This window comes from Alternaria triticimaculans, assembly GCF_023758025.1.
Source record: "Alternaria triticimaculans strain BMP 0046 chromosome Unknown scaffold_18, whole genome shotgun sequence".
Taxonomy (NCBI): Eukaryota; Fungi; Ascomycota; class Dothideomycetes; order Pleosporales; family Pleosporaceae; genus Alternaria; species Alternaria triticimaculans.
The window spans coordinates 526611-548658 of NW_026055975.1; the positions used below are offsets into that span (position 1 = coordinate 526611).

The window sequence follows — 22048 nt, forward strand, 5'->3', positions numbered from 1 at the left end:
AATGGGCGTCACGACAGTCAACCATGGGACGTGTCCAGCAGGCAGTCGGCCCAGGGTTCGGCGCATAACGAAAGACTCTTATTCAACCAAACCGTCTCCAGACCATTTTCTGACTGCAATCTGTTTCCAATTCTCATATCCAAACCGCCGCAGGGTGCAGCAGCCCCACGTACTAAGCAGCATACTAGCGCGCTACTAACTGCCCCTCCAAAACACGCTCAACAGCCAACAAAACTTCTAGCCCGTCGCAGCTCAAGATAAACCCGTCGACCGCCGTTTTCCAGAGAGCAGCTTGTTCTTCTCTCCTCCTCTCATCCCCCAGCCGTCGCGCATTCAATTGGAGTCCTTCATACAGACTCTCTAACCGGCCCCGCACTCCGCGACAGCGACTCAGTCTTCCCCCTTCACAGCCCTCTCTCTGAACACTATCAGCAGAAATGGCGAACGCGTACGTACAGAATATTCTCTTACAACAGAACGCCAGCAGTTCTTCATAGAAACTCTTGCAGTTGAGCTCATATCTTCACGCGTTACAAGTTGCTTCTACATAGAAGCATCCAACTCCAACACCTACTGACAGCAATACAGTCTAGACCACCTCAACTCCGGCAGGACCAGGATCGAGTGGCTCAGCCAGCTCAACACTGAGTACACACCTGCCAAGGAGTACCGAAGAACCTCCATCATCTGCACCATCGGTCCCAAGACAAACTCCGCCGAGAAGATCAACTCCCTCCGCAAAGTTGGTCTCAATGTCGTTCGCATGAACTTCTCCCACGGCTCCTACGAGTACCACCAGTCCGTCATCGACCATGCGCGCGAGGCGGAGAAGACACAACCCGGCCGGCCTCTGGCCATTGCCCTTGACACCAAGGGCCCAGAGATCCGAACTGGTAACACTGTGGGCGATGCCGACATCCCCATCAAGGCTGGCTCCATCATAAACATCACCACCGACGACCAATATGCCACGGCATGCGACGACAAGAACATGTACGTCGACTACAAGAACATCACCAAGGTCATCGCACCTGGTCGCATAATCTACGTCGATGACGGTGTCCTCTCATTTGAGGTCCTCGAGATCACAGACGACCAGACACTCAAGTGCAAGTGTGTCAACAACGGCAAGATCTCGTCGAGGAAGGGTGTCAACCTGCCCAAGACCGACATTGATCTTCCCCCGCTATCCGAGAAGGACAAGGCCGATCTCAAGTTCGGTGTCAAGAACAAGGTCGACATGGTCTTCGCCTCGTTCATCCGCCGCGGCAGCGACATCACTGCCATTCGTGAGGTGCTCGGCGAGGAGGGCAAGGACATCCAGATCATTGCCAAGGTCGAGAACCAGCAAGGTGTGAACAACTTCGACGAGATCCTGAGGGAGACCGACGGTGTCATGGTTGCTCGTGGTGACCTTGGTATCGAGATCCCGCCCAGCCAGGTCTTCATCGCCCAGAAGATGATGATCACCAAGTGCAACATTGCCGGAAAGCCTGTCATCTGCGCAACCCAGATGCTCGAGTCCATGACCTACAACCCGCGCCCAACTCGTGCTGAAGTCAGCGATGTCGGTAACGCTGTTCTCGACGGCGCCGACTGTGTCATGTTGTCTGGAGAGACCGCCAAGGGTGACTACCCCGTCGAGGCCGTCACCATGATGCACGAGACCTGCCTGCTCGCCGAGGTCGCTATCCCATACGTCAACGCGTTCGATGAGCTGAGGAAGCTGGCACCCGTCCCATGCCCTACTACCGAGACCTGTGCCATGGCTGCCGTCAGTGCCAGTCTCGAGCAGAACGCTGGCGCCATCTTGGTTCTGACCACGAGGTGAGTCTCCTAGCATGTTGTACATTTGTGATTCTAACGTGCATTAGTGGTACCACCGCCCGCCTCGTCTCCAAGTACCGCCCCGTCTGCCCTATCATCATGGTTACCCGCAACGAGATGGCTGCTAGGGTAAGTTTTGCTTTTTCCAGTGCACAGGGATTCCCTTGGCTAACTTGAGTAGTATTCACACCTGTACCGCGGCGTTTACCCATTCTACTTCCCCGAGAAGAAGCCCGATTTCAAGACGGAGCCATGGCAGGAGGATGTTGACCGCCGTTTGAAGTGGGGAATCATGAACGCCATCAAGCTCGGTGTTCTCAGCAAGGGAGATCCAGTTATCTGCGTACAGGGCTGGAGGGGAGGAATGGGACACACCAACACACTCCGCATCGTCCCAGCGCAGGAGGACCTTGGCCTTGACCAAGACGCGTGAAGGTAGCGTCGGAGCGGACGTTTGGTTGTTTAGATAGAAGGTGTGGAGTGCGCTGCATGGAGGCGCATATACATGACTCGTTTGCGCAAATGACGGTCTGGCGCATAGGGACACAAGATTTGGTGTAAACACTAGCGGATCAAGCAAACTCTTTAATGATTACCTCTTCGCACAAGTTCCAAGTGATGGTCGCATGCTAGATAGGCAGTAGCTACCCAGGTACCTGAGGCGGCACAACGTTGGAACAAAGGAGCCCAGAGTGGAATCGTCCGTGCGCCCAGCAACACTAGGCATCTGTACACGATGGTGAGTCCGACGCACAACCCTACCACAACCCACGATGGACATATCTGCGCTAGTAAATCACGATGGGGAAGCATCGGTGCTACCGCGCCGTTCACTCTCCCACCCCCATTCCCTTCCCGCATCCTCCCCTGTCACTCCCGCCGCAAAGATACCGACGCCTAAACCCAGCCAGCAGCAGATGTCGCTGAAACGGAAGCGCCATGACCCCAAGCCCATCTGGGCGTATCGCGAAGGCGAACAGCTTCCACCTGAGCTCAGGCAGCTGCAAGAGCAACAACGTCAACAGTCGCGTCCCCCTCCGCCTGCTGTAGTCCCCCAGGCACACTCACGCGCGCAACCTGCGCTTCCATCGCACCCTCCTCCGCCGCGACCTCAACCGTCTCCGAACGCCGAACGAAACGGACACGCGCACAGCGATGCCGGCGCGCCGCCTCCTCCAGCAGCCACTGCATCTGGACTCTCTCGCTTCGCGCGGCCAATGTTCCACGATGCGCAACTCTACGACGTCGTCGCGCACGAAGTATGCGAATTCATCTGGGCCACAGCCGTTAACAACGAGGCGGTACGAAACGCGATCGCAGATCCAAAGGTGCAACTGGAAGTCGAAGCGCGCTGGGGTCAGATCCTAGAAAAGCAGACTGACCAGCGACTGCGTGGGGTCTGGAACACAGAATGCGTTATCAAGTCTGAAGCCCTGGATGTCAAATTCGAAAGCACTATGACTGCTCTTCAACACAAGCGCATGAACCACGCCCTCAACGCTCAGGTCCAGCAGTCGAAGATACCCGGTGCTCCGCGCCCGCCGATCGATTACCGACATACCTACGAGACGGACATGTTCTACGAACTCGACCAGGAAGGCTTCTCCACGTTGAATCCTATAGTCCAGCGTCTCATCAGCGCATCCGGTACCCGGCAGAAGGTCCGCGTAACCCGCGACAAGAACACGGGGGAATTCGTGCGAGCCATGATAAAACATCGGATAGGGAACCTCGAGATCAGCTCTCCTAAGACAGAGTGGGACTATCGCATTGGTATCAACCTCGAAATCGACTTCCCAGGCCCGATTGACAGCCTCAAGGCCGCGCTAGAGCCAGGAAAGACGCTGGAGAGTATGCAGCGACAAAAGGACCGCATGTCATATTCATGGCTGGGCGCATACCAAATTGATCTCACGCAGGTCACACAAGGGACTAGCAAGAACCATGAGCTGGAGTTGGAGTTGGATTCTGATATTCTCATCGCTGAGGCAGACAAGGTGAGGCTCAAGCAGCCTACCGAGTTTGAGGACATAATCAGCGGAATGATGAACAACCTGCGGGTTGCGTCACGCATAATCACGCATGCCGCTTAGAGAAGGGGAAAAACTCAACACCGTGGAGCCTACATTGATGCTAGATGTTCAATTATGCTCATTTTTTGTCCCAATGTAGGCGGCAGGCCTGTTCAGGTTCTGCCTTGCATGAGGTGCTTTGTATTATTATTATCTGATCTTTGCGGCGTTACATATCCACAGGCACAACGAAGATGGGATCAGCAGCATTATACGGAGTTTAGTCTTTCGAATTAAGATACCCAGTTTCACCTACCTCTTATAAAGCATCACTCTCGACACAAGCCTAGGAGACTGCATTACTTTGGGATGTTAACAAACTCCTGGTTTTATGCTGATGTTGACTGCAAAGAACCTGTCAATTCGGATGAGTTGTTTCATCCCTGTTCGTACCATGCAGACTGTCATCCAAGTGCATGCTCAAAGTGACGTGGAAATCCGGAGCTTATCGTAGGAGTGATGCGCCAGTAGCGTATTATGTCATGCTCAAAGTGGACCAGGGTCGCCGCTTCCGAAACTCACGAGCTACTGTTTAGACCATCACGTACACGATTCCCCGAACACCACAAGGGCGCCACGCCATCCCCCATCAACCACCCACCCTCCATCTTCCCGTCCCTCTTTCACTGCGACCGTCACCATAGACTCCGCCGCAGCACCGCCTCAGATTATCCTTTGACCTTAGGCAAGCCGCAGGCGCCACAGCGCAGCTCCACACGCTTCTACCCACTTCCGCAACAACAGCTCCCTCTCTCACCACCAACGCGGACGGCCGTCCCACTACACGACGCCATACATTGCTCCCGCAAGACACAATACAATGGTTGGCCTCACGTCCGCCGCCGGTGTTGTCGGCTTCCTCTCGGAACCCGACCCGGCCCTGCGCTCGTTCGCCCTCCAGCGGCTGAACGAGGAGATCGACCTGCTGTGGCCAGAGGTCGCGGGGTCTGTCAGTCAAATGTAAGGAACTCAGCTGAGCTATTACGCGCGCTCATCGCCATATCGCCATCAAAACAGCTGCTAACATGGGTGCGTCATAGTGAGGCGCTCTACGAAGACGACTCGTTCCCCGAGCGAGAGCTGGCCGCTCTGGTAGCCGCCAAGGTGTACTACCAGCTGCAAGAGTACAATGAGAGCATGGTCTTCGCCCTGGGCGCAGGCAAGCTCTTCGACATCCACAAGGCAGCCGAGTTCGAGGAGACAATACTGGGTAAGACACCGCGGACAACCGAGCTTCACTTTCAGCTCATGTTTACCTTCATCATGAGCTGAAACAGCGGGTTCATCAGACTTCGAGCACAGTTTGCTAACTTGCTTTTTCCAGCCAAATGCTTAGACACGTACATCGCGCTGTCCGTCATGCACAACCCCCCGACACCGGTCAGCAAGGCGAGCCAGGCCCCTCCTCAACTGAGCACATCCTTCTCCGGAAACGCGGCAGGAGGTGCCAGCACTGCAGCCAGTCTTGCTTCGCCGATAACGCCCTTCTCCCAGTCCGCGTTACCCTCCAAGTCGCTTCTCTCCAGGGAAGACTCGTCGACATTCGACCCTACACTCCCCGGAGGAGGCAATGCCGGTGTACCAGGGGCCCACCCCACCCCGATGGTATTGCAGCGAAACGTGCAGAAGAACCTCCACAGCACTGTACGGCGGATATTCGAGAGCTGCTACGAGAGCGGCAACTACAAGCAGGTCGTTGGAATCGCCATCGAGGCGCGGAATCTCGATGTCCTGCGCGAGTCGATTGTCCGCGCAAGCCAGGACGGAAAGAAGCAGGGCAAGAAGCCCGCGCAGCCCTCCGCACAGAGCGAGGACTTGATGGAATACGTTCTCGACATCTGCATGAACGTGGTACAAGAGCGAGGCCTCAGGAACGAGATCCTCCGCCTGATTCTGGATCTCCTGAACGACGACCAAATCCCGAACCCCGATTACTTCTCCATCGCCAAGTGTGTCGTATACCTCAACCAGCACTCGCTGGCTTCGAAGCTCATCCGGCAGCTGATTGAGCGAGGAGACGACAAGTCTCGCGCAGTCGCATACCAGATCTCCTTCGATCTCTACGAGAACGGCACACAAGAGTTCCTCACAAAGATCATGGAAGAGCTGCCGGAAGCTGAGAAGGAAGACGCGCAGAAACCCGCGGATGCAGGCGAGTCGGACTCTCTGCTCGCAGATGTGGATACTAGCAACTCAAAGGGTGACCAGGCGAGTGAAGATCAGATCAAGGTCTACAACAATGTCCGCTACATTCTCCGCGGAACCAAGAGCATCGAACTGAACCTCGAGTTCCTGTACAGAAACAACCGCACAGACAAGGCTGTACTCAACAAGGTCCGCGACAGCTTGGAAGCTAGGAACTCCATCTTCCACTCCAGTGTTACCTTCGCCAACGCCTTCATGAATGCTGGCACTACCAATGACACATTCTTCCGCGAGAACCTGGAGTGGCTGGGAAAGGCTGTCAACTGGTCCAAGTTCTCTGCGACCGCTGCTCTGGGTGTCATACACCGCGGCAACATCACACAAGGGCAGAAGCTTCTTGAGCCTTACCTGCCAAAGGACAGTGTCTCATCGGGCTCTCATTACGAGCAGGGTGGATCACTGTACGCTCTTGGTTTGATCTACGCGAACCACGGATCCAACGTTCTCGATCTCCTCCTGAAGCAGTTCCAGAACGCATCTGAAGAGGTCATCCAGCACGGTGGTGCGCTCGGTCTTGGTGTTGCTGGCATGGCCACTGGCTCCGAGGAGATCTTCGAGGCGTTCAAGAACGTTCTGTACACAGACTCCGCCATCAACGGTGAGGCTGTCGGTCTCTCCATGGGTCTTGTCATGCTCGGCACTGGCAACATCAAGGCACTCGAAGACATGATCCAGTACGCGCACGACACACAGCACGAGAAGATTGTTCGTGGTCTAGCTATGGGCATGGCACTCATCATGTACGGTCGACAAGAGGCTGCTGACGAGCTCATCAACGGTCTCCTCGACGACCCAGACCCAACCCTGCGATACGGAGGTATCATGACTATCGCTCTTGCGTACTGTGGCACAGGCAGCAACAAGGCCGTCCGAAGATTACTTCACGTTGCCGTCAGTGATGTAAGCGATGATGTACGAAGAGTTGCAGTCATGAGCTTGGGTTTCATCCTCTTCAGGAAGCCAGGCAGTGTTCCCCGCATGGTCGAGCTTCTCGCAGAGTCATACAACCCACATGTGCGATACGGAGCCACCATGGCTCTGGGTATTGCTTGCGCGGGAACTGGTCTCCCAGAGGCCGTAGATCTGTTGGAGCCAATGATGAAGGACTCAACCGACTTCGTCCGACAAGGTGCTTTGATTGCGCTGTCCATGATCATGGTACAGCAAAACGAGGCAATGAACCCCAAGGTAGCATCTATCCGAAAGCAGCTCGCTAAGGTGGTGAGCGATCGCCACGAGGATGCTATGGCCAAGTTCGGTGCTGCTCTTGCCCTGGGTATCATTGATGCCGGAGGTAGGAATTGCACAATCGGTCTGCAGACGCCGACCGGCAACCTGAACATGGCTGCCATTGTCGGTATGGCCGTCTTCACCCAGTACTGGTACTGGTTCCCTCTGACTCACTTCCTCTCGTTGAGCTTCACTTCTACCGCCGTCATTGGTTTAGACCAGGAGCTGGAGATCCCGTCGTTCAAGTTCCACAGCAACACTAGGCCAAGCATGTTCGATTACCCGCCAGACGCAGAGGTCAAGGCAGAAGAGGCGCCTGAGAAGATCAAGACCGCAGTCCTATCCACCACCGCTCAAGATAAGCGACGACGGATGGTAAAGGAGCGCCAAAAGCGGAGGGAAAGCATGGATGTGGACCACACTCCTACCACACCCAAGCCTGCGGACGACGACAAGATGGACGTAGACGAGGACCCTAAGAAGGAAGATGGCGAGAAGGCTGACGGTGCCCAAAATGTGGAGTCTTCAAAGAAGAAGGTTGAGAAGGAGAAGGTTGGCTACGAGCTGGAGAACATGTCGCGTGTACTGCCGCCCCAAGTGAAGTACATCAGCTTCCCAAGCGAACGATATGTACCAGTGAAGAAGGTTAGTCATTTGCTCACCACGCCGAAGATCCTTAAGCTAACCCATCACCAGCCAACACTCGGTGTCATTCTTCTCACAGACACCAAGCCTTCAGAACCAAAGACGCTCCTAGAGCTCAAGGTAAAGAAGGCCGTGCCTGCCCCTGCCCCTGGCGCGTCGGGCTCTTCAGGAGGTCAAGGACCAGAAGGCATATCAGTAACAACTGCTGCAGCGCCGGTCAGTGATAACATGGTGGATGAGGGCGAGGCCGAGGCTTCCGCTCCGGGTGAGTTTATCTACGAGTCCGACACGAACCCGGACGACGACGAGTAAACGACGTCGTCGGACTTGAGCGTGAGCGGTGTGTTTCTGTACTATCAGCCTATTGGCGGTTGGACGTCGCAGTGGAGGAGGTAGCTTTTGCATTCATCATAGGTTATAGGGAGGCTTGTAGAGCCACCTTTCCCCGTCGCCTTTTAGACTAGGATGCATGTATAATAGCCAGAGGGTTTATCTTTGATATTAATGACTCCAGCGTGCGCAAGTGGTGATGTAATGACAGCGACATGTATTGGCTTCCAGAACCCTAAAGAAGGTATGGCGGATCACACGACACGAACATCCCTGGTCTTTCAGGAACCGCTGGCATACTATATCGGTAGTGGAGGTGGAGCTCAATATGTGTATATTAAGAGGCCGAGTAGTGGCGAGCGGGGCTGGCATTCAGCGACAAGACTGCAGATGAAAGGTAGCTTGCTGATTGACCACTGCTAGCTGTAAATACCGTCCTCGTGAGCGGAAAGCAGTTGTCGGTGCAATTGTCGCGAAGAAAAGCTGAAGACGGCTCAAGTGTTCTGGACAGCGGGTCGCACCTCCCCTGCGTTCCCCGGATTGTTCGGTCCGCTAGCTCGGTTTGCGGGTGGAGGGCGGCAGGGCCGTCTTCTAGACTTCATCTTTCGCAAACATCAACGTTAGCAACAATTCTTGAACGATAGCATCAAACATGTACCGCAGACTGCAAACGTCGTTCTCGCCGCCGATACTGCAGCTCAGTGGTCCAGGTCTCACAAGGGCGTGCAATGACCTCTGCATCTGCCCTGTGTCAGAACGCCAGGCAGTCGCGAAGCGAAAGGATTGCGGCATGGTACGAATGGGCGGCCTCGGTGGCTTCCTCGATTCTTCCATCGCTTCCGCGAGGTCTCACTCTCTGAAACGGAATACTTCCATTCGGTACAAAGGCTTTTCCACCAACATGCGGGATGCGCCTCCACCAACACCCAACTGGCACACAGTCAGAAAGCTGTCGCATAAGCTACATGTCCTTGAGCAGCATGTGAAATGGCCACCCACAACCCCAAGCCTTCTCATCTTACCCTTCAAGCCAGACTCCAATCATTGCTGTCTCCCCAGACTTAAGCGAATCCGCAGGTCTGCAAATACCCGGTCATCATGCGGGACCCCCCTGCACTGTGCCACATGCATGCGAGGCTGCGCTTTAAGGACGGGGATGTATAGCCCACGCTGTTCTTACTGGCGAGGCGAATCTGGATTCCTTGATCGCGTGGATGGGCGACGGAATATATTACTGTGCCTTGCGTCCGCGCTCGCAGCTCCGCGGTGTTTCTGTCTGTCGAATGCTGATGCGTGGATCATGCTTTTCGTTACCTTGGGCTTGAGGAAGACTTCATTGTTCAATTCATTTCAACAATAGTATTGTTTTTCCCGTGGTCGACATGGATTACCGCCACAAGAGGGATGTGCACACTTCGCATACGGAGCGCAGCAGCTCGACGCAGATTCGCCAGGTGCAGAATGTTGCTTTTGCCGATGCAACGGCCAAGGCTAATGTCCGGCCATGGACGAAAGCTATGTTTAAGGTATTATGACAAAACGTTGTTCCAGGATGGTGTTGACGGTGTGATAGCTATATCTCTGCCTTTTCATCGCCACACTTAACTCGTGCATCAACGGATACGATGGATCGCTCATGGGGGCAATCAACAGTTACCCTCAGTATCGTAGTTATTTCAACTTTAACGAGACCGAGGGAACTCCTACTACCGGAATCGTCTATGCCATTTACACCATTGGGAATCTAGTCGGATCCTTCGTTGCTGGCCCTGCAACAGACTTTAGAGGAAGAAAATGGGGGATGTGTATTGGTACCTCAATCATCATAACCGGCGCCTGCATCCAAGCATCGTGCTCCAATCTAGCAGGTTTCATGGGCGGTCGTTTCGTCCTCGGTTTTGGCGTTGCTATTACTTCAACCGCTGGTCCCGCTTATGTGTCTGAGATGGCACACCCATCCTACCGCGGCATTTGCACGGGAATCTTCAATACCTTCTGGTACGTCGGCGGTATTCCAGGCACTTTTGTTCCGTATGGGACCAGCAAAATCGACGGATCACAGTCCTGGCGTTTTCCAATATGGCTTCAGACGATATTCGCTGGTATTGTGTTTGTGAGCTCGCCGTTCCTGCCAGAAACGCCTAGATGGCTCATCGCAAATGACCGACATGAGGAAGCCCTGGATACCATGGCACGCTTTCATGGCGAGGGTAACCGCGATTCGCCTATCGTCAAGCTGGAGTATAAAGAGATGGTCGAAGATATCAGCGTTACTGGATCAGATAAAAGATGGTGGGATTACCGAGAACTCTTCAATTCACGAGAAGCTCGGTACAGAACTATGTTAGTAGTCTGCATGGCGTTTTTCGGTCAGTGGTCAGGGAATGGCCCCGTGTCCTACGTAAGTTTTGACTGCACGACGTGCATGTGAGACATATACTGACTTGGTACCTCTACCTCTGCAGTACTACCCAACTATACTTCAGGGCGCTGGAATAGCCAACAATCGCACGCGCCTTCTTTATAATGGCATGCAGAACGTTGTTTCGTTTGCCGGCGCAGTGTTTGGTGCCGTCTACACCGACTCTTGGGGCCGTCGACCCCAACTCCTCGTGTCCACCGGCCTACTCGTTGGCATCCTCACTATTGTCTGCGCCCTAGTTGCCACCAATCTCAAAAAGGGACCAGATGGAAAGCCAATCTACGATGCAAATCATACACCGCAAATCGAGAGGATCGGACAGGCAAGAGCAGTGATCGCGTTCTTCTTTATCTTCGGGTTTGTCTATTCGACAGGTTACACGCCGTTGCAGCAGCTATATCCAGTCGAGTGTCTACGGTATGAATCCAGAGCCAAAGGGATGGCGTTTTACAACTTCTGGGTGAACATTGCAAACTTCTACAATACCTTTGTTACTGGAATTGCGTTTTCAGGCGCAGGATGGAAGGTATGTCTGATCACCTCGTCAGCTCATAAACCCCGCTAACCTTTTCCCCGCAGTACTACTTCCTATTCATCTTCTGGGACATATTCGAATTCATCGTGATCTACTTCTTCTTCGTCGAAACACGTCGCCGCACCCTCGAGGAAATCAGCGACATTTTCAACGCAAAACAGCCAGTCAAACACTCTCTGAACAAGACCCGTATCATTGTCCATGGGAACGGAAGAGGTGTAACAGCAATGCTTGACAAAGAGGAGATGGTCATGGAGAGGGATTTTGGCAACGATATGGATGGCGCCGGGGCGAGAGTCATGGCGAGGAGGGAGAGGGATTCGGCCGGGAGCGAAGGCAGGCTTGTGAGTCATGATTCTGTGAGAAATTCTTTGAGGGACAGAGTTATGGATCCGGGGAGGGGAAGTGGTGAGAGCGAGGGTATGACCGGTCGGTATGAGATGAGTAGTTGGATGGACAATGGGGCGAAGTACACAACCACTTGAACATTCTTGTAGATATGTTTTCTTCTAATGTACATTTTGCAATCCATGGTAGTCTTTGAACAACTAAGTGCGTAATCGCGTGAAAATGGCGAATGCACATATATACAGCCCCTAGAAGCAGTCAGTATGCTTCCCGACAAAGATGAATGTACACTCACACAAGACACCACATACGGAAACCCCAATCCCGCACCTCCCACTTCAATGGCCTTAACCCACAGCACAGTCATCAACGGCGCGCCAACCAAAGAGCCCAGTGTCTTAGTCAACATAACAATACTGAAGTCCTGCGCATCAGAATGTTCAAGTGCGACAAGCGACGACTTGACCAGCGACATAGTGAACACCGGCAGAGCAGAACCCAGGGCATATATAATGAGTGCTAGACACATCAGCTCATATATTCCACGAATCACGGAAACGCCAGAGAGAACGTACCAGTAAGCAACATCCAGAACCTCTCCGCCACAGCTATACAAAGCACACCCAGCACCGACACCGCAATACTCACCCTCGCGCCCATCACGTTCAACCTAACATCATCGCCCCTCACAGCTTTCGCCGAAATCGACGTGCGGATAAGTCGGGGGACGACTACGACGAGTAGCGTGAGGTTCACGAGTGCTTTGGCTGAGAGGAGGTATCCCGCCTGGGCAAATGTCCAATTGTAGCGTTTGGAAATGTATTGGACGAGGAGCTTTGTGTCGGAACTTGCTAGCGCGGTGAAGAAGAAAGTCACCAAGAGGACTTGGAAGTTATATCTCCCGATTACTAGATCACGTAGTCGATAGAGGGTCTAGGCGATAGTTCCCTTGTGTCTTACCTGCGGCCATCATTACCTATACAATTATATATTCTATAATATATTCTATTTGCTCTAGCATAAGGTTCTGTACTTATTCTTACTATCTAAGACAGCTTAAACACTAACCTACATCTTAACCTATACATTATAAGAAGTAAAAAGTATATTAGTATGCCTCTACTATTCTATGTTACTACTAATATTACTTTAAGTAAGAAAAGTAGTCTTTACCTAAGAAAGCTAGTAACTTAGCTAACTTAAATAAATAAGTAGTGTATTTACTACAGCTATCTTAGCGTAAAAGAAGTATTTACTTACTTAGTGTAGACTTACACGCTATTAGCGTATACTTATTATAAGTTATATTATATTACGTACTAAGTAGGCGCTTAAAGTAAAACTTATATAACCTAACACTCTATTAAGCGTATAAGTTTACGTTTACGTTTATAAGTATTTATAAATAATACTTAGCTTATATAGCTACTTAATAGTAAGTTACTTTTACTATATTAGTAGGTAAAAGCTAGTAGTATTTAATATTAATAAAAATATATAGTTAGATTAAGATTTTAAAAGCAATAGAGGTAAAAGAAAGTGCTATAGTATATATATATATTATATAAGTAATAATAACGCTAAGGTACCTTATATACTCTGCCTCTAACTTACATTACTATATGCGCAAAGTTATACCTTAGAACTATTACCTTTATTCTATAGTATACTTAATAACTTATTATAATAAGTAACTTATAACTTCTAAAATTTATATATACTTATATAATTAGGTCCTCTTAAAAAGAGAAGTATTGTTAACACAAGAGCTGGGCGATGGTTTAGTAAGTGGTGGGTGAGGGGTTGAAAGCGGTGCTGTAGCGGGTTGGGCTGGTATCTGTGTTCTCGAGTAAGGGCCCGGCTTCCTCTATTTCATCCAGGGGTCCGGACGTAGGGTTTCTGGTAGTGTGTCGAGGGCTCGTGGTGTTGGGAAGTAAGTAGATCGTTGGTATTGCGCAGAGTAGGAGGGCGATGTTGAGCCAGAAGGGCAGCCAGAGGTTCTTGCTCATCGTGAACGCTGCTAGGGTTGGGCCCATAAAGGAGACGATGTATGAGGTTGAGCTGATGTAGGAGAAGTATGATGCTCTATAGGTTTTTAGCGTATCCTTCTATATGGTAGAATGTCTACTCACCGCTGAATATACTCGCTTGTCAAAGCCGAAGTAAGCGTGAAAATTGTTGACTGGAAGACACACTCGCCTCCTAGAATATTGAAGATCGGGCCTGCGAGAATGGATTCGGTTGGTAGAAGATGTGGAAGGTGTCCTAGCATAATTTAGAGTTGTGTCGTTACAAGATAATATATTGTGATGAAGCACTGCGATCAACACAGCTCATATTGGGACGATACATACCAACAACAATAGCCCATGCACTCATCACAATCCGTGGGACAAGATTGCACCACAATACAGTCCTGACACCCCACTTCTCCGCGACAAAGCTGAACGGTATAGTCACAACGAAGTCTGATGTACACAGTATTAGCACGAACGGCTTCTCTCTCGATACTAGACTCATCTATCACATACCAAATACAACACTCATCGTCTCCATACTACCCTGCAGCCACGCCAGCTTCCTCTGAACATCCTTGATTTTACACAACAGCTCCGGTATCGAGCCATCAGGTTGAATGACAGATACATCATGCTTTTGATAATGTTCTTGACATAGTCGCAACTCTATCACTCGATTGAGAGGTAACGTGTATAGAACAGAGGATAGCTGGACCAAGAGGAGAAGAAGCACGAGAGGCCATATTGCACGTCTGCGAGAGGGCAACGGCATTGGAGACGGACTGCGCGATGATGGTGAGGACGGTGTCGCGACGCTTGTAAGTAGTGGCGCGCTGCTGTCAATGTTAGACATCGTCTTAAAGCTCAGTCAAAGTCATTGTGTATCATCGCGGAACATTTGGCCAGGTGTGAGATTATGGTGTGCTATTGGTGTGTCCTCCAACGTGCGGTATCGCGGTGTTGCGATAAGATAGGCTTCACGTGAGCAGCGATAGTGAACCTCAGAAGGCCGTCCACAGCACAACATCATTGAACAAATCCCATCGTATCTTAGACTGGACTCAGGTTCACTGATTTCTCGAACCTATGCTCTGTATGCTCGTAGCCGCGTGACTCTGTTTCTAAATGCACTACCGGACTTTATCCCGTGAACCTGTAGGGCTACCCCAGCCACTACATGCCGCCAACGCATCGCAATCTGCAACACACCAAATCGCGTCCCGGTGAGCTGATCCGCCTCAACACTAAGCGTACCGCGTTGATCCCTTGTCGTTCAACGACCCGTCTGACATACAGCGCACCTTCCTTTGTCGCCCAAAGACTGTTATTTGCCTCTTCCTGCGGAGACGTGGCTGGCTGCGTCAAGGGGCCTTCCTTGCACGGGATGTGCTGTCGGGTACTCCGGCCAACGCCACATCCACTGATTTCCTGACAGTGCGTATGCCGAAACGGCGAGGCTGGGAGATAATCGTCGATTTCCTGTTTTCGAGTCTGAGTGAGGATTTTCCCATGTGCCGTCTCTCTGTATGCATGATCATGCGGCGTCTGTGCTGGATTTGCTTTTCCCATGCTTAATTGTCATGTATCCACCTAGCGCGCAACCAGCTACAAGCAAAGCGAGGAGGAAAAGTAGCACCATAGCGCGAACTTTGTTCCTCATCCATCGACTCCGTAGTGTATTGCCGCTTTGCCTTCCATGGTTGTCCAGGGATATGTAGCCTCTCCGCCAAGGTATGCTGTCCAATATTTCGAAGGACTCGACGGACGCAGGGGACGGCGGCGCAGACGTGGGGTCAGACTCGGCATAACGCGGACAGAGCGTGTTGTGTGCGAACGTAGTATCGTCGTCGGTATAGGGTGACAGCAGTTTGTAGCCTGCTTTAGACGAGTTTGCGGTAGTAATAGAGATCTGGGGCGGTTAGTTGCTGGAGGCGCTGATAGGCCCCTACAGGCGCCGTGTAATACTTACTAGAGGCATACTCGCCAGCGTTTGCAGTTGAGTAAAGGAGGGTCTGCGTGCTTCGATGAGCAGAGCAAGGCAATCTTAAGCAATTGAGATGGCATTGCTTGCTGTGAAACATGCGTGTACCCTGCGGCGTGGACTGTGTAGCATCCACTCGCCCAACATATATCACCAAGAATATCGCATGATGAAACACAGAAACAACGGGATGCCAGGGCGAAAGCGAGCATGGAAGACCAATTCCTCAATTTTGGGCGACCGTTTCTATACTATTGATGCTCTTCGTAGCTCTTCCAGCCCGGCTGTCCAGTAACATTCTGATGAGCTTGCAACAACACGCCCACATCACTTCAACACTTTTTCACCATTCCACCGCATATGCAAAAGGAAAGTAGACAACCGTGAACAAATGAGGTGTCCGAAAAAAGTTTTGGATTGAGAAAGGAAGGGTATCTCGGCTCGCGTAAGCAAACAACAGTTGCGAGTGAGCCTGGTTGTGCTGGCTTGTGTATTTCCAATTTCAGCCTGTAGCCGCTTATCCTCCCCACATGCTGCAGAACAGATCAAACAACCCGTATTAGATGGACTTTATATCCAAGAAGAAAGGGTGCTCGACCTGATCTGGGCTCCACTAGCCACCGCAGGCTAATGCCGTGCGCATGGCAGCAGACGACCGGTAAATTTTGGTCGGACCTAACAAAAGAAATGCTCGAAACAGAAAAGTGACGTCTTTGATATCGCAATATGACAGTAACAAGACGCTTGTAAATGCTGGAAGAAATGACCTGCTATGACGCTCATACGAGTATTTTTGGTACAACGGAGCGCGATGGATGTGATCATGACAGTCCATGGCAGTTGAGTTTTTCGACAGCGGTAAGAATGGCCACTGCCTGGCGCGGTGATGTTTTAAACATGGAGGTATTGGTTGTGGAAGTATTGACCCTGATGTTGCATCGTGGACTGGTGTTCCGGAGTAGGTGTCGTGGGATACATTGATTGAGGCTGCGACTTGACAACATGACCATACGTAAAGTGCTCACCCTCAGGCGTAATCGGTGGGGTGGGGCATCCGTTCTGCATGACAGAGCTGTATGGGTTCTTGTTGGGCGTCTGCGGGTAGGCGTTGACATTGGGCACGGGCTTGGGCTCCTCGATGGTGACGGTCGGGGGTGGCGTAGGAGGGGCAGCCTGGCGGCGCGCGATCTGCGCTTGTCTTTGCAGGAATTCCTCGACGGTGGCGGACACAGTGGACAGATGCATGGATGCATACTTGCGGGAAAGTACCGGGGATGGCTGATACAGGTGGTTGGACAGACCGATGACTGTTTGAGGGTCGTAAGCACCAGACCAGTCGGTGTTGCGTGCTTGGGGTCGGGACAGGACGCATCTCGCGAGGGCAAGGGCGGATCGGGCGAGGACGGATGGCCGTGTGGAGACGAACTCCTTGTGGAAGAGAGCAATCTCGGCGATGTAGAGAGCCATGTGCTCAACCTCGGCATCGTATGGGGCTTCCGAGAGGGCGATCTGGAGGAATGCGTCGACTGTGGTGTGGCCGATCATCCAGTTCAGGGTTTGCAGAACGTGCCATTCCATCTGAGTGAACATCTCGTCATCGTAGAGAGAGCAGCACATCGACTTCAACTCCCGTACGGTGGGTACGCGGTCCTTCTTGTCACCGTACTTGGCGGCAATGAGCAGGGCTGCGCAGCCAACGAGCTGGTAGTGACGCTTGTAGACAACGCGGCGGGAGCAGTAGCGGTCGAGGAGGTTGACCGCCAGAAAGAGGGTCTCGGGCAACAGCTGGAAGGCAGCGTGGGCTTCAACCAAGAAGTCGAGGAGGTAGGGGCGCATGAACCACTGGATCTCGGTCTGGATGTCAATGGAGTTGACGTCTGGCAGGGTTTGTCCTTCCATGTGGATCATGTGTTGCATGATGTCTTCTTGGTATTCATCAGCGGTCATCCTTGATAGCTCTTCGGCGATGGCTCGTTGTTGCATCTTGGAAACAGCTCGGTGGCGTTCTCTTGCCTCAGCTCGCATGGCATAGATGCCATCGTCGTGCGACTCTACGAAGTAGGAGTCGCACTGGCCGTAGCGGGATTGTTGTTGTTGGTGGTACGCCATGTTGATGTGTTCGGTATGTATCGGGTAGTATCGTCAGGTCTCCGGGATAGACGTGGTCGGGTGTAAGGGGTTTAGTGAGTGGACAGCTTCGAATGATGAGCCGGATTAGAGAGTGGCAGCCTGAAAGGCAACGGTACAAAGAGTGTGATTAGCTGGTATGTAAAAGAAGGTCTGTAGTCGGCGATCCTCTAGTGCTGAGGGTCGAATGTGTTGGTACAGAGCTGGACAGATTTCGTTAGCGGAAGTTTCCTGTCCAGAACCCAATAGATATCCATACCTTTGCAGAATTAATACAATTAGTGTAGTGAGCGAATGGAGTGTACAAAAACACGAGCGGAAAAGGTCGAAGAAGGCGCAGATTTCATCCAGAAGACTGATTGACGCGGTCTCGTATATCCCTTAGTAAAAAGGGATGTCGTAGGGCAGAGCACGAGCTAACGAGTCCGCCGGGCTAGAGGTATATCGTCGAGGGTACTGGCGACTGAGATCTAGGCTGATGTGTGAGCCTTGGGTCGAGAGATGGCGATGACGATGGTGAGTACGAACAGTGCAAGTCCTTTTCGGCGCTGAGGAAGTAGGTACAGCTAGTAGTAGACAATCTATGAGAAAGACATGTTAGCGATTGATCAGAACGAAAAGTTATGCCCTGAGTAGTGGGTCAGACCCATTTAGGTAAGGGTCCTGGTCGCTAGTCGGATTGAGGCCATAGCGAGGACGGGACGAGGCGGTGAACGACGGTCAAGAACCGTGGAGATCTGGCAGGATGGTGTATAGCGACGTCTGAGCTGTCACGATAACGAAGCCCAGCTGCCAAGGAGCATACGACTGTTATATCGGCTACTGCTGCACTCCATATCCACATCCATTGTTCATCCACACGAGTGAAAGAGCAGACGTCACAGGACATCAGGATCCGGGATTGCGCGATACTGGGGTGAAGCGTGGCAGTTCCGACGAGACGGGTTCTTTACGAGGTTGCTGAGGCAGTGTTCCGATGGTTGTGTTCGTGGCTGAACGCCCTTTGTCCGACACCCTTCTTCGCCCACACAAACGCCCGACCCCCAAATCAATGCCGTCCATGCATGTCGTCCTGGTCTTCCTCTCCAGTCCCTGCTCTCAATGTTTCTAATCTCATCCCAATGTTCTTCGATGGTTCTGTCTCCTTTTTCGAGTCCATAGGGCCGGGAAATCTTCGGGTGAGCACAGCCAGCATCGGTGGAAACCCCGGAATCAAAGGAACAAGAAATAAGTGACCTACCGAGATGATGGCTCAATCGTCACACACGAGGCTGATGGTACAGGTATCGGGTGGATAGCTGTGTAGAGAGCGAAGGACTAGAGTACAGCGAGTTCGTGTTCTCAGCTATCTCTACGTCCAGCGAGAGACGAGGGAGGAGGTCGGCGGAGGAATGAGGGCGGAAGGTACAGGGAGTCTGGACTCTTCACGATCCTATTTGAGGAGAGACGGCGGTCGGGTTTAGGGGACCGAGAGCAGGAGATGGGGAGTTTTATGGAAAGATAGGAGCCGAAACACTCAGCACCACATCAGATCCAAAGTTTCTCCGTGCTCGACCGTGGTGAAAGAGAGATATGAGGAGAGGGAGAGGAGGTGAGAGGAGAGCACGATACAGACGGACGTAGCTTGGAGAAAACGACTGGGCGAGCAAAGCCCTAGGAGGTTGCCGCTAACCACATCTGACGCACGGCAACTCGCACAGCATGGGAACAGGGAACTTGATACGCCCACAGCGCCCAGCCAGCCGATGCGTATTCCGCCGCCGTCGTGCCCCATTGTGGATCAACCATGGCGTTTTTGCGTCTGGGAAGCTTCGGCCAGGAACACGCTCGTTGAACGCGTCCTAGTCCCGTGTCTTCCGCAACCATCACCACCACGCCCAGCCCCGGTGCGGTGCTGCTCCCGTCGCGGTCGCGCGCACCCGCTGCTGTGCCCGCCGTGCTGCACACCGCGCCTGACTGCAGCGTAGGACTGACTTGAGTGCACTCGCACCAATACTCGCTGCTGCACTTGCTTTTCTCAACGCGGCACCGACGCTCTGAGCAGCGCCGTGGCTGTAATCTTCGCCTGGCCCCGCTCGAATTAGAGCCCTGCCAGGGCGCCGGTGAGGCCACTCATGCAGCTATACAAGGTTGCAGGATAGCCTACGATCGCTGTCCAATGTCGCCCTCGCCTGCGCACAGGAAACAACTTGCTTTGCACACGGCCAAGACCTGCATAGGGCGTTGTGGCCGCCGCTCTCGCTGCTTGCATCCCAAACATGCCTGCGCCAGAGTCGTGGTTCCCCTGGCATGCTATAGGAAGCTGAGGTCATGTCATAATTAGCCCATTAGGACACGCTGAGGGCTCCTCCTTTGTTGGAGCGCATCAACGCTGCAGACGACGCCTGTCGGCACGCTGCATCCTTGTCACGCGTCGCACCGCCATCACCGCCCAAGGTCGCCTCCGTCGCGTCCTCGACATGCGCATCACGGCTCCACATGGCAAATCTCAGAAACTCAGGAGTAAATTCTGGAGACTCGTGAGCCTTGGCCGACACCGCACTCTGCTCACCATATTCTGCATGGCAGATTACGCGATAGGGGACCCTGGCACGACATATCCTGTGCGACACAGACCCCATACCGAAGCCGCCAGCCTGACCGTTGGACTCATCGTTTCGTAATGCCCTTGGTGTTTCGACGATAGTAGTTGCTAGTCCCTCTGCCCGATGATCCACGTGTTTAGTAACATCAGCTAGCAACGCGTGTCGGAGCCTAAGTTAGCTGCTGAGATTGCCAATTCTCCTAACTCGCTGTGCGCAGGTCCGTGGGTTTGGCAAGCCTCCACCGCATAGTTTCTAGAAATCAGCCATAGCCCGGACTTGACCTTCCCTTGCTGACGAGCGGGATTATGGCGGGGTTTGCTTATAGGATTCGTCCTCCTATTACAGGTGCGGTCCCTATTACGAGGTGCGGTCGTGCCGCATGCAAACGAGTCACTTCTTGCAGCGCTTCGATGTTGCAAAAGCGCGTTGACGCAAACATGTGCGCAGACGCGTTCATGCATGTACGATCTTGAGTAAGGAAGGTGCGCCTCAGACTTAGCGAGCCTCAGCTCTGCGCGGCCGCATCACAGAGTAACAACCGTCCCCACGTCGTGCAAGCATATACGGCCGAACTCCACAACTGACGTGAGGATCGCGAGAACGGCGAGGTCTGTCGACATGATGATGCCGCTGATGGTTCACCTGCCAAACACATCTAGCTTCGCCGTCCAACTGCAGCATCACAATCCACGGCCGTTTCGCAACTCCCTTCGCACGCGTGCTGTGATTCGGCTTCGGCTATTGACAGGCGGCTGGGCCCATCATCTCGCGACGACGGATCTTAGCGTGATCTTTCGCGTTCATCATCTGAGTAAAAAAGGAAGATCCTAACCCGGCAACTCCGCATTGGAGCCTGCTCTAACATAGTGCTTCACGTCGCTGCTGCAGCTAGTGGCCAGCCGACATCCGCAACTGTACCATCGCCAGCCACCAATGCACCTCAGCACGTCCGGGTCCAGGCATTATGTCACAGTCGCGAAGAAACGCGTCTTAAAGTACCTGAGCTGTGCGCACGCGACAAACCCAAGCTATTTTCTGATCCTCCTCCGTGCACACCTGCCTCGGTCGGACGCTCTCACGGCGCTGGACAGCCTTCAAGTGGGCCGATCCTCACATCCAGCTCATTGTCAGCAAATTTGCTCCGACTTTTCTTTCAAGAAGCGGACCTGGTGAGGAGAAAGATTGTCGGTATGACAAAATGTCAAGCGCTTTCCGCAGCAACGCTGCGCCGAGGCCCGCAGAACTGTAACCCGGTGCTGCGTGCAACTCGTCATGGAGGCATGCTAATCTGGAGCTTCATCGCTTAAAGGCGTTACCCGGACACCACATGCACTTGTCAAAAGATCTGTGCATGCTTGCACGACGGCGACGAGCAAACTTTTCAACGTCTCTGGATGTGGCTGCGGGACCACACTGCATGTTTCAATACTCAACATCCGCTCTTCTGCATCAAGCACCGTGAGCAGTAACGGATCCAGCGGTTGCAACCAGTCTTTTTGCCCGGCGTCACTGACTTGCGTTCCACGGACGATGAGGCCCGCCGCAATAACGACATACCCCGCCGGACGGTCCAAGCTCTCGCCTTGAAATTTCCAAGGTTCGACTGCTGCTTCATCGCGAGATCATCCCGATATTTGCTTCTGAGCGCGTCTTAGGTCTTGCAAAGCCCCTTGGGCGTTCACGCGTCACACGTTTAACGCGTACCGCGTGCGCGCCGCCTTCT

General features: G+C 52.7%; 5 protein-coding genes across 5 annotated transcripts; 4 read left to right on the forward strand and 1 right to left on the reverse strand.

Annotated features, from left to right (window-relative positions):
- Nucleotides 1-437: 437 nt before the first annotated feature.
- J4E78_009138 (uncharacterized protein) lies at nucleotides 438-2260 on the forward strand (the record flags this gene model as incomplete). The annotated part of the gene is made up of 4 exons (XM_049369732.1): nucleotides 438-448; nucleotides 589-1827; nucleotides 1875-1956; nucleotides 2009-2260. The coding sequence occupies 4 exons, from the start codon at nucleotides 438-440 to the stop codon at nucleotides 2258-2260; spliced, it is 1584 nt and encodes a 527-aa protein (XP_049218693.1).
- A 340-nt stretch (nucleotides 2261-2600) lies between these two features.
- Nucleotides 2601-3920, forward strand: J4E78_009139 (uncharacterized protein; the record flags this gene model as incomplete). The annotated part of the gene is made up of 1 exon (XM_049369733.1): nucleotides 2601-3920. One exon carries the CDS (start codon nucleotides 2601-2603, stop codon nucleotides 3918-3920), a length of 1320 nt encoding a protein of 439 aa, XP_049218694.1.
- A 799-nt stretch (nucleotides 3921-4719) lies between these two features.
- Nucleotides 4720-8291, forward strand: J4E78_009140 (uncharacterized protein; the record flags this gene model as incomplete). Its single annotated transcript, XM_049369734.1, has 4 exons — nucleotides 4720-4859; nucleotides 4940-5109; nucleotides 5224-7979; nucleotides 8031-8291. 4 exons carry the CDS (start codon nucleotides 4720-4722, stop codon nucleotides 8289-8291), a joined length of 3327 nt encoding a protein of 1108 aa, XP_049218695.1.
- Nucleotides 8292-9691: 1400 nt separating this feature from the next.
- J4E78_009141 (uncharacterized protein) lies at nucleotides 9692-12422 on the forward strand (the record flags this gene model as incomplete). Its single annotated transcript, XM_049369735.1, has 5 exons — nucleotides 9692-9835; nucleotides 9883-10710; nucleotides 10775-11257; nucleotides 11311-11610; nucleotides 12147-12422. 5 exons carry the CDS (start codon nucleotides 9692-9694, stop codon nucleotides 12420-12422), a joined length of 2031 nt encoding a protein of 676 aa, XP_049218696.1.
- Nucleotides 12423-16504: 4082 nt separating this feature from the next.
- J4E78_009142 (uncharacterized protein) lies at nucleotides 16505-17722 on the reverse strand (the record flags this gene model as incomplete). Its single annotated transcript, XM_049369736.1, has 1 exon — nucleotides 16505-17722. The coding sequence occupies one exon, from the start codon at nucleotides 17720-17722 to the stop codon at nucleotides 16505-16507; it is 1218 nt and encodes a 405-aa protein (XP_049218697.1).
- Between the last annotated feature and the right edge of the window lie 4326 nt (nucleotides 17723-22048).